The sequence below is a fragment of the Lithobates pipiens genome, unplaced genomic scaffold (genome assembly GCF_037356315.1).
Source record: "Lithobates pipiens isolate NorthernLeopardFrog02 unplaced genomic scaffold, aLitPip1_a1.2 Scaffold_1, whole genome shotgun sequence".
In the NCBI taxonomy this organism is placed as follows: domain Eukaryota; kingdom Metazoa; phylum Chordata; class Amphibia; order Anura; family Ranidae; genus Lithobates; species Lithobates pipiens.
Window position 1 is genome coordinate 50,664,717 of NW_027507685.1, and position 12,524 is coordinate 50,677,240.

Consider the following 12,524-nt stretch of genomic DNA (forward strand, 5'->3'; position numbering starts at 1 on the left):
AGGGGTCTTAATTAGCACTAATAAAGTCGCTCTGACTTTAGAAAAGGTTCTTATACTACTTCAAGGCGACGTCTAACTTGTGCCTAGAGACTTTAATGGAAGTCACCTCCAAGTCAGCTCCTCATCTATATTGATGTGATTTGGATCTGACATAACAGGACGATTACCCAGGCATTCTTGAAAGTCGCTTCAAAGTAGTACTTAAGTCACCAGTAAGTCACCCGACAAAGGTACGACTTTCAGGTCGCAATAGTGTGAACCAGGCCCAACAAAATGCATGAAGTTAAACGCCCTATCACGTTCCCCCCCCCCCCCCCCCATCTCTCCTCATAAACATTAAAGAGGAAGTAAACCCTAGTGTGTTTTGCTTCTTTATTTCCCTGCAAAGGTAAAGCATAATGGGCTACTATGGATTGCATAGTAGACCATTATATGTCACTTACCTGAAACTGAAGCCTGCAATGTCTCCGTTGTCCCCACTAGCAGGGAGTGTCCATCTTCGCCCCTCTTCCTTTTGGGGCCACGAACTACGGCTCTGTGACTGGCTGGAGTCGCAACGCCACTCATAGGCATACGTGGAGGAGCCAGTCACGGCATGACCCCTATTAGAAACAGCACCATATGCCCTTTCTAAAGGGCACATACACCGTAGTCATCAGCGTTTGCCTTTTTAGTAAATATAGTAAACCTCAGCGGTTTAGGAGATATTTCAAGCACTTACAGGTAAGCCTTAATATAGGCTTACCAGTAGGTAAAAGTGGTTGTATAACCACTTTAAGCACACAGATCAGACACATTGATACTGTTACAATTGCTCACATCTGTCTGTTGCTTTAGTTATTTTCAAAAATACTCACTTCTGGAATTTTTCCATAAGTTTCTTTACCATCTTGTCAGTAATTCCAGGATAAGTAGCTTCTGCCTGGTTCATACTCTTTTCTAATTCTTCAATGGCATTTTTCCTCACAACATTATTTCGGTCTTGCTGCTTAAGCTGTAAAAATAACATCCCTGGGTTAGACAAGAGGATTACTTATATTCAAGCAATGGATCATTTTTGCACTCAGGTTAATAATGTTCCCATACAATAGGCTGAGTGGGAAGTGGTTAAACTACAGGTGGCTCATCCCATATTAGTGGAGTTGTTTTAGACCCCCCCAAGAGTAAGTCAAGGCAACAGATAAAAGCCATCAATGAGGGGGGAGAGTTCCATCATAATTTGCAGTCAGATTAAGACTTTCACACAGTACGTTTTTGCGGACTTGAAGCATGTCAGATTATCCTGGGCAACCTCCTTTCTAATGCTCCAATGTGGGCGTGTAAACAAGGCAGCAATGGGCTCAGAGAGAAGAGATGACTCAAAACCAGAGAATGCCTTATTTGACTGGCATGAAGATGGGGACACGAACACCTTAGTGCAGGCTTAACAAACATTTAAGGTCTCTTATGGATCATATTCAATTAGTGAATCCGAGTTTTAGCAGTAAAATTGTTATGACTAACATTCAATGATTATTACTGTGTATAACCAATCTATAATGTACCTTATCATAATTACCTACTTGCCGACCCACTCACGGTAATTATACCGTGATCAGGAGGCAGCTGCAGGCACTGGTGTTACAGTGCCCTTTGGATACAACGGATCACAGCACTCGGCACAGTGGCCGGGGTATTACGTGATCACTGATTGTAATCAAGTTATCGTTGTGACCAAGGTAAACAAAAACAGCCATGAATGACTTCCATGGTTTTGCTTACTATTGTAATGCTGCGATTGGCCCACAGCGGTCACATGGTAACCGGGCCAACCACAGCACGCTTGACCATATGAGGACAATGAATTGCACTGGTGGCAATATGTAAAGTTAAAAAAAAAAAAAAAAAAAAGAACCAAAAAATACTTACTATGCCTTTTACTAAATACCTTAAACAGTCAACTTTACAAAAAGGGGTAATTTACAGAGTATTTGTATTGGCCGGGCATTTTTTTTGTTGTAAACATGTTATGCTTACCTGCTCTGCGCAACACTACTGCACAGAGTGGGCAGATGTTCATCATCTGGGGTAATCTGCAGCACTCCGGGCTACTTCTTTTCGCTGTACCATCATAGGAAAACACTTCCTATGGGGGTGCACCTGCAGGCTCACTAGACACACATACACCCACCATGTCTAGGACTTGCCCCCTGCTCTCAGGATTTGATTGAAAGCAGGAGAAGCCAATGGCTCCTGTTGCTGCCTCTGTTCTGTGAGAGGAAGGCCAGCATTGCTGCAGATGGGCACAGTGCTGAACCAAAATAGCAATCAAGAAAGAGTGGGTGGGGGGTGTGGTGAGGGAGCAATAGTGCCACTGGAATTTTTTTACCCTAAGGCTCCTTTCACATGAGCGCCACCACTAAGGGGAATCTCTCCGCTTTGCAAAGCAGACATGGAAACACAGTCGTGCTCTCCTCTATGGGACAATCGAATGGAAACGGACTGCTTGTCTCTTTCCATCTGATCTGGACAGATAGGGAATAGGACCACGAGCCGTCTGTTTTTGACAGACAGGATCGGATGGCGGCAGGTGCCACTTTTTTTCAAAGCAAAGAGATGAAATTTCCATCAGTTTTTCATCTTTTTTAAAACTGAAGAAAAATAAGGGCATTGATCCATTCCAAAAAATGCATGTTGACGGAAGTAAATGTAAACGGATGTAAATGGGTGATCATCCGTTTTTCCATAAAGATGCATCAATGTCAATTTTTCATCAACAGATGGATGAAAAACGGACCGCAAGTGTGAAAGGGGCCCTAAACTCTTCCCCACTTTAATTGAAACAGAGAAAATACAACTGGCAGGTACTGCTGAATAACGGTTAAATTATTCCATAGCTACAATAAATAGCATATTTATTCCCTCTTTTATTGTACCAAATCCACTATAAAAACCTGCAGTATTTTGTAGAGAATGCCAAAAGGGATTTACAAAAGATATATACACTATGCAGCATAAATGAATACAACTTAAATATATAAGCACGTAGGTGTTTTTATTAAAAAGCAGTGTTAATTGCGGTTGGCTCCCCTGCAGTTTGCATTTAGAATTATTCTTAATATTTTAACAGCCACAATATAAAAACCATACCTCAGCAAACACTGGGGCAATTATTACAGATAAAGAGCTCAGGGTTTTCACAAGTTCTTGATCCTGAAAGGCAAATGAAGAAAGCTTATACATGCATGTTATACAGTCAGATTTTTTTTTATTTTACTTAAGACATGACATGTGAGACACTAATCTTACATGTTGCACAGATTCCAGTAGATTTTTGGTACTTCCCAAAAATACTCTTCTTGGAGTCCATTGAGACAAGAATTCAGAAACGTGGGGTTTACTGCACCCTGCAGGTGGTTAGGACGCTGGCAAACCTTGTAAGCCAGCCCCCATATAACACCTTCTCTACCCAGCAGGCATTAGCAAAAACCCAAAGAAAAATGTTTTTATAGTGAGAAAAACAAACACACTCTCTCATCCATTAGGGGACACAAGAATTCAAAAGGGGGGGGGGGGGGGAGAGAAGGGAGGCGGGGGGTGAAGGAGCTCATCCCTACTTATCACCAAAGTCGAATGACTCTACTCAAAGGAATATAAAGCCTGAATCCGCAAGAGGCCGTGAAACCAAAACAAGTGCAAAATCACAACTACATAAAAAAGGTACAAATACAGCAACAATGTGAAAAAGTTAAGCGAAAAAAAGTCCCCAGAGGGAACTTTGGACAAAAACAGGTCTGCAAGAAAAGACCAGTTGATTTCTGAGTTAAGGCCCAAACCTTATATTGCCAACCTGTAGGATTTAGGGAAAGAGGGTTCCATGATAAAAAGGACTGAGGTTTATGGCCTTGCAAGCTAGAAACCAAGTGAAAATCACCACAGTGTAGATGATTCTATGAAGGACTTTCATCAAGGAACCTGGAACATCCTGCCCGCTGACAAGGAAGGGCATCACCAATGATGCTCTGGTTTATATCTGGTCTGGTCACAGAGAGTGTGCCGTAAATCAGTGACTTCATTCTACAGACCAACAAGGATAACAATACTAATCAAGTAAGGAGATATCTACAAGCAGTGTTCATTTGGGTTTTTATGCTGATTTACATGGGACAAAGTTGTGGGGGAGGGTTTACAACCACTTTAATTTATGATACCTCTTATATTAGGCTCCTGTCCCTTAAGCTATCCATCGATGCATGGGCACCTGGATACCTCCTCAGAATGTGTATAGCTCAAGAGAAAAAACAAAAAAACACAAATATAAAAATTGAAAAGGGGAGGTCTAAGGGGCAAGATTGAAAACAAGGCAGTAGTAGGTGCCTCGTTTACACCACATTGGGGGACAAGTGCAAGCACTACAGCACTGATACAAGTACACAACCCCATTCTGGCTTCCTGATGCACATAACCCTGCAAGGGTCTTCAGGAACAGGGTCTCTGGCACAGACAGAACACAGCAATGAACCTTTAAAGTACCCAGGAGCTACCTCCACCAGCTGCATTATGTGCCAAGGTGAGCACCTATAGCAGGATCCAGTGCATGGCAGCAACACCATAGGCCAGCTCGATATCTGTCAACCGCATGGGTCCAGGTATGGTCCCCAAAAGGCTTTGCCAAGGAGTCGATTTGAAAGCTGCATTAGGAGCCACAGTAGCTATAGCACCACAGGTACTATGGTGCTACTGTAGCTACTTTGCTATATTCTTGATAGAAGAATCATCTTTGTGGAATATCAGAGAGAGAACCCTCTATAGTAAGAAGGTAAACTCAGTAGAGACGAGAGGCATATCACCTAAGGGCACTAGCAAAAAAATAAATAGTTGGGAGTCGGTAGGGGTATATAGAAGTATGCCCCTTCAACTCTTTTTGCCAGTGTTTAATCATTACACCTGTTTTACATGCCCCCACCTTTAGGTGGATAATAGAGCCCATGACTTGTACAAAAAAAAACAACAGAAATAGACCTTTCAGCAAAGCTTAGGAAAGAGAGCTTAACCTAAGATATTAGCCAAATACTGAAGGTGGCAGTAAAACCCTACCGTTTCTGAATTCCTCAGACTCTGTGGATGAGAAAAATGAACTACTGACAAAAAGTAGGGGGATTTTAAAATGAGCAATCAGTAAAACCTTTGCGCAATTTCTCAGAGAATTAAACACCAACGGTGTCACATCATTCAGTATTAGTTTCAACCTGTAAAATGGGCACTGTCACACCAAAAACAGAAACCAGCAAAGTAATCTTAATACTGTATTAAATGTTTATGCAAACAGGTTCTCCTATCTGTGAGGTGAACTTTGGCTTAGAGTTGTACCACCCTGTTCAACTACATAAAAGTATATCTAAAGGAAATTCTAGATAGAAATTACACCACCTGTCGGCTTTTTACTGGCGCCTGTGTTTGTTAGGGAGATTCACCCTCTCTTTGTCCTGTTTACCATTATCATTGAAAATGAAAGGAAAGAAAATCCCAAAATTTGGGCTGTCACAAGAAAAGCAATAGAGGGGAAATCTGCAAATGGGGACACTAGTTCTGGTGACACTGTCCCCTTAAAAAAAAATTAAAAATGAAAAACGTATTTTAAGGAATGTAAACATCCCTTTTAATAGAAAAAAACATAGGACCTCTTTAATGTGAGATCTGGGGTCTAAAAGACCTTAGATCTCACATTTAGACTTACATGTAATAAAAAATAAAAAATAAGAAGTCCAATGGTATGGAGTCGAGTGGGGGGCATCATGCCTCTGAGGGGAAAAGATAGCCTCCGCCACTACCAACGGCTCCAGTAAGTGGCAGAGATGACCGGGACGCGGCGGGAGGGGGTTGGGGCACCTCTCCCGCCGCTGATAAGTGATCGCATGGTGAATACGCCACAGAGACCACTTTTACCTGAAAGCATACCGCCCACCGTTTTTAAAAATACTGGGGTTATGGTAGCTATCTGCTGCCATAACGCTATTCAACGGCAAAGTACTGCCGTATAACGACAGCAGGCGGTCCAGAACAGGTTAAGATCCTCAAAGCACAAGTCGGATCATCATGGTCCGACTTCAAATCAATTGGCTGAAAGTCGGATCAGTTAAGACGGCTCTCATTGGGGAACCTGAGATTTTAAATAGAAGCAGCGAAGCGCTGCTAAAAGCTAGCGCGGATAAACACGCATTAACGCCAATGCAAAAAGTTACTAAAATCTGGTTTTTACAGCTGCTTTTTAGCTAGTTTTTCTAATGCCATGCGTGCATGAGGACAGCTTGCTGGGGAAACATTATATTTGGCTCAAAAAAAAAAAAAAAAAAAACACACACACACACACACACACCAGGCTAAAGGTTTAATGCTACTTTAAATAAAAATCTAGAACACAACGTGTTTTATACATATGGACAACATTAAAGATAAAAAAAAAAAAAAAAAAAGGGATGACACTTACTGTACCATTCTGCAATTTTTTGGCGTCTGGCTTCTTCCGGACTGTGGTGAAGTTCCATTCAGGATGAGAATGGTTCTCTTTGTTGTTGGACTCTCTGCAAAAATCGGGATGGTCATATTTCTATAAAAGTTTCTATAAACAGAGGTACTTTTACATAAGACAATTACCATTTACATTACATTTACATCCTATGCTGAAATGTAGGCATTTCTGGAGATAGACTGAGCATTTCATATTCATGGCCTCTGGGAACCAGGGCAACAACAAAGCAATTATGATGAAAATATGAAACCCTCTCTAATAAAAAGGAAAAGGAGTACTTAAACATCTTATGGGTGAGTGACATAAGATGTTTATAACCAGGAGAACAGGGACAGTAAAACAACTTGGGCCGAACGTAGCAAAAGAAGAAAAAAAATTAAAATACTAATACATAAAAGTAGAACTATAGGCAAAACCTTTTTTTGGAGTAAGGGATGGTTATAACTAGGGTCAAAACGAATCGATTAATCGACAACTAATCGATTATGAAATTAATCGATTACTATTTTCATAATCGATCGGCAAGTAACCTAAAGGGGTTAAAAAAAAAAAAAACGAAAATTAGCCCTTTATAGTACAAAAAGAGCAAATAATCGCTACTGTAAATATTACTTTCACTGTTGCACAGTAAAAAAATGAACCCCTTTCAGTGGCGATTTGCTTTTTCTTGTACTATGAAGGGCCAATTTTTTTTTTTTAACCACATTATGTTACTAAATGTCTTAGATCTGGTTCTCACCCATGTGTTTAATGCTTTTTGCAGAAACGCACTACAGTTCATTTAACGTTCAAATCTTTTTTCAGCTGCTGGAAAGGGTCCAGGACCTTTTTCAATGCAAAACGGTGCTTGTTTGGTTCAATATACTTCAATGGAGAAGCTGTAGAAAAGCATGTAGTGCGTTTTTCCAGCAATTTTTTTTTTTTTTTTTTTTTTAAATCCTCCCAACAACAAATCGGCCAAAAAAAAAAGTTAAAAAAAAAAAAAATAAGCAAATGCAAATCGCAGCCAAATCATGTGTGCAAAAATCAACATGCACAGCAAAAAGCACTGCATAAATTTATCAAAAGCAAACTGCACAGGCGTGTACCGAGCCTTATGCTGGCCACACAGATCAATTTTCAGACAACATTCATGTGAAAAATCTTTGTACATTCGTTGAAAGAATCTATTAACCGATTAATCGAAACAATCGGCCAACTAATCGATTATAAAAATAATCGTTAGTTGCAGCCCTAGTTATATAACCTGTTTTTTTTGGCCATCCGTGTCCCTCTGGTGAGATTTACCTTCATTTCCTGTCCCATAGCCAAAACAGGAAGTGAGAGGAATGTCCTGGAAACTAAGATAACCTCTTGGAGGACAGGGAGAGGCAGTAGGGGCAAGTTAAGTGCAGACCAGAGGGAGAGTGAGGCTGATCAGCTAAGCTGCGGGACTGCTAGTGTCAGATTACAAGGGGAGGCTATGCAGAGTGACAGACACAAACTACAAAACATGACTGACAGTGTATGGGAGTAACTGAGTAGTGTGTGTGCGTGCGTTTGTTGCAGGTGGGCTGCGAATACCTGTGTATTGTATTGAGACCCCAGTTTGAGACCCCTGCTGTAGTGGTTCTAAAAAACTGATTTTTAAATACAGCTTACCTGTAAAATCCTTTTCTTTGAATACATCACAGGACACAGAGCAGTTATTCATGACCATCTTATACGCTACCTCTAGGTGATTGGACACTGGCAACCAATAGCAAGAAGGTTCCTCCCATATAACCCCTCCCATATGGAAATTACCTCAGTTTTGTAGCAAGCAATGAAGAGTCCCAGGAAAGAGGGGAGGGATCTCTGTGTCCCATGATGTATTCAAAGAAAAGTATTTTACAGCAGGGCTCGACAAAACCCGGGCGCCAGGTCGCATTGGCGACTAGAAATAGCGACCTCGCGCCTGGGGCAGCACAGCTGGGGGTATCCTGTCTCTGTGGACCCCCCCAGCGTGATCGCGTCGGGCCGTTCCGCCGGCGGCCGAAAATTTAGGCCGCGGCTTTGAGGCCTTCTGCGGTCCTATGATTCCTTATGGAATCTGGCGCCCTCTTGTGGTCGCCGTTGGTATGACAAACCAGCAATGTTAATGAAGCTTCCTCTGCCTGTTTTATATTACCTGCCTCTTCCCTTTATTTAGAACCCCCTAAACATTATATATATTTTTTATTCTAACACCCTAGAGAATAAAATGGTGGTTGTTGCAATACTGTCACACCGTATTTGTGCAGCGGACTTACAAGCGCACTTTTGTTGGGAAAAATAATTTAGTTAATAAAAAAATAAGACAACAGTAAAGTTAGCCCAATTATTTTTTATATTGTGAAAGATAATGTTACGCCGAGTAAATTGATACCCAACATGTCACGCTTCAAAATTGCACCCGCTCATGGAATGGCGACAAACTTTTACCCTTTAAAATCTCCATAGGCGACGTTTAAAAAAATTCTACAGGTTGCACGTTTTGAGTTACAGAGGAGGTCTGGGGCTAGAATTATTGCTTTCGCTCTACCGATCACGGCGCTACCTCCTATGTGTGGTTCGAACACCGATTTTATATGCGGGCAGGACAGGGCGCGTTTAAAAATTATTATTTTTTCTGCTTATTTTAACTTTTTTTTTCCCCACTGTTCTTTTAAAAAAAATGTTGTGTCACTTTTATTCTTATTACAAGGAATGTAAAAATCCCTTGTAATAGAAAAAGCATGACAGGTCCTCTTAAATATGAGATCTGGGGTCAGAGAGGCCTCGGATCTCATATTTACACTAAAATGCAATTGAAAAAAAAATTGTCATTTGAAAAAAATAAATAAAATGTCCCTCTAAGAGCTATGGGCAATGACTTGGAGACGGGGGGGGGGCGGCGACGGCGCTGCTATCTTCCCCTCACTCGTCTCCATGTCAGGCTAGGGACAGGTCCGGATCGCCGTCACGGACCTGGCTCCTAACTTTTTAAGCTGGCTCCTAGATTCCAAGCAAATTTGTCAACCCCTGTTTTACAGGCAAGATGTATTTAAAACACAGTTTTTCTTTATCATACATCACGGGACACAGAGCAGTTATACATGACTATCTGGGATGTCCTAAAGCAATGCACCTGAGGGGAGGGATACACAGTTTAGATAAGTCCCAACTGTCCTTTGGCTCTATAAGGCCGCCTGCAAAATGCTATGACCAAAGACTGTCTCTTCTCGAGATCGGTAAAATCTGGTGAATGTGTAATCTAAAGACTAAGCGGCTGCCCTGCAGACCTGAGCCATAGACACCGGTCAGTGCACTGCCCATGAAGCACTAACCCCTCTAGTGGAATGTGCTTTCAGGTCTCTCGGTGGAACCCTGTGCCTCAACTCATATGCCTGAATGATTGTTTGGCGAATCCACCTTGATATAGTTGAAGTTGTAGCTGCCTGTCCTTTAGGACCCTCAGGCAGAATAAATATAGAGTCAGTTTTCCTGAAAGGAGCTGACGCCCTTAAGTAGACTTTAATAGCCCGTACCACCATCCAGCGAGTGGAGTAACTTTTCTTTCTTAGACCCGGGATTTGGAAAAAAGGAGGGCAGAAAGATATCCTGATTAAAATGAAAATTGGAAACTACCTTTGGAAAAAAACTCCAGACGGCGCAAGACTGCCCTGTCCTGGTGCAGAATCAAGGTTCTCTGCATGAAAGGGCGTTTAGCGCAGACACTCTTCTCGCTGAAGATATGGCCACTAAGAAGACTAATTTCCTGGTCAATAGGACTAAAGTAATCTGCTTAATAGGCTCAAAAGGGTAGATACTGAAGGCCTGATAGTAACAAATTCAAGTCCCAGGGGCATAAGGGGGACTTAAAATCGGTAGTCTTAGGTGTGTCACTCCCTTAAAAGGTACGCACCAAGGAAAGAGCTGCAATTGGTCTTTGGAAAAAAAAAACAGATACGGCCGAAATCTGACCTTTAATTGTGCCCAATGCCAATCTTAAGCATACTTTTGCCTGAAGGAAAGCAAGGATCTTTCCAATTGTATACTTATGAGGGTTCCAACCTTTCCCTTCGCACCAGGAAATGTACGATTTCCAAACCCTGTAGTAAATGGCCCTGGAAACCGGTTTCCTAGCATTTATCAAAGTGGACAAGGCTGCACCTCTAACCCCGCGGTCCTTTAATATCCTGGCCTCAATAGCCAGGCCGTCAAATTCAGCGACCGTAAAGCAGGATGGAATATTGGTCCTTGGGACAATAGATCCAGGCGTAACGGAAGGAGCAACGGGTCAACTAGTGCCAATTTCACAATTTCCATGTACCAGGACCTCCTGGGCCAGGCTGGGGCCACCAGGATCACTGGTCTTAGTTCCTCCTGTATCCTGCGCAGCAGATAAGGCAGGATTTGGATCGGAGGAAAGGCATACAGCAGGGAATACTGGTGCCAAGGAGTCGCCAATGCATCTGTCCCGACTGGAAGAGGATCGTTGGTTCTGGACACAAATCTGTCCAGTTTGGCATTGAACCTGGATGCTAGGAGATCCACATATGGGGTCCCCCAATGCTGACAAATCTGGAGAAACACCTTGGGATAAAGGGACCATTCCCCTGGCAACAACTTTTGGCAACTTAAATAGTCCACCTTCCAGTTGTCTACCCTCGGTATGAATACCGCCGACAGAAACGGCACACGCCTCTCTGCCCATCTTAATATGTGATCCCCCTCTTTGAGCCGCTACGCTCCTGGTGGCCCCTTGGTGGTTGATATAAACGACCACTGTGGAATTGTCGGTTTGAACTCGGACTGGGGGACCCTGTAGCTTGGTCATCCAGAAATGCAGAGCTAGTCGGGCTGCCTGAATCTCCAAGAGATTGATGGGCCTCTCGGCTTGAGACCACTGTCCCTGGATCGATACTTCCCCCAGCACTGCTCCCCAGGCCAGGCGGCTGGCATCTGTGGTCACAACTTTCCAGGCCACTGGTGGAAAGAATTTTCCGACCTTTAAATTGCTGGTTTTTGACCACCAAGTTAGGCTCTGTAGAGTCTGTTGGGACAAGACCATAGGATGATCCAAAGTTAGATTGGTTTTGTTCCAGGCCCCTAAAATGTTGCTCTGGAACAACCTGGAGTGATATTGAGCATAAGGGACTGTGCTGAAAGATGAAACCATTTTGCCTAATAGCCTCATACAAAGGTGAACAGATGGTTTTTCTTCTCTTTTCACCCTCCGGACAAGCTCCACTATGGAGTTGATCCTTACAGGGAGGCAGAAATACCTTTTCTTGGACAGTGTCCAAGTTTAGGCCCAAGTACATTAATACTTGAGTGGGGTGAAGGTTTGATTGGTTTATATTCAGAATCCAGCCTAGGTGTTGCAAAATTTGTCTTTAAGATGTTTTGGACCAGGACAGGACGAGATCGATCCTTCAAAAAGATGATCGTCCAGATATCCTACCACAGCAATTCCCTGGGATCTTAGGACCGCCAATAAAGGGGCCAGAATTTTTGTGAAGACCCGAGGAGCCGTGGCTAAACCGAATGGCAATGCGACGAATAGAAAATGTCGCCCTTCTACCACGAAACGCAGAAACCGTTGATGCGGCATGCAGATGGGCACATGAAGGTATGCATCCTCGATATCTATGGACGCCAAGTAATCACCTTTAGGGATGTTACCACTAAGCGAGTTGATTTCACACGGAAACTTCGGACACTTAGAATCTTAAAAGGAGATTGAGACAGAGGATTTGACAGGGTTGGAACAACTTTGTACGGCTGACAGAGCAAAGGGTATAATATCAAAGCTATATGGGCTATTGATGCGGACCAGCTGGAAAGATACGCCGCCATATATAAACAAATGGGAAAGGGAATTGGGATCACAAAAAGGTAAAGAAATAATAAATAAAATATTGAAAATGACCCACTGCTCGGCAAGGGATAATAAAACAGCTGAGATGAACTACAAACTTATCTCCCTATGGTATAACACCCCGGATAAGGTATCTAAATACCAGCAAGGCGG

General features: G+C 42.6%; 1 protein-coding gene across 2 annotated transcripts in view; it reads right to left on the bottom strand.

Annotated features, from left to right (window-relative positions):
- The window catches only part of STK26 (serine/threonine kinase 26), a 179,823-nt gene that overhangs the window by 15,386 nt on the left and 151,913 nt on the right, over nt 1–12,524 (bottom strand). For both annotated transcript variants that reach the window (XM_077493978.1, XM_077493977.1), the window contains 3 exons: nt 6,467–6,560; nt 3,130–3,192; nt 858–994 (listed from right to left, as the gene is read on the bottom strand). In XM_077493978.1, the coding sequence (XP_077350104.1) occupies nt 858–994; nt 3,130–3,192; nt 6,467–6,560 (294 nt within the window). The remainder of the gene's footprint in view (nt 1–857; nt 995–3,129; nt 3,193–6,466; nt 6,561–12,524) is intronic.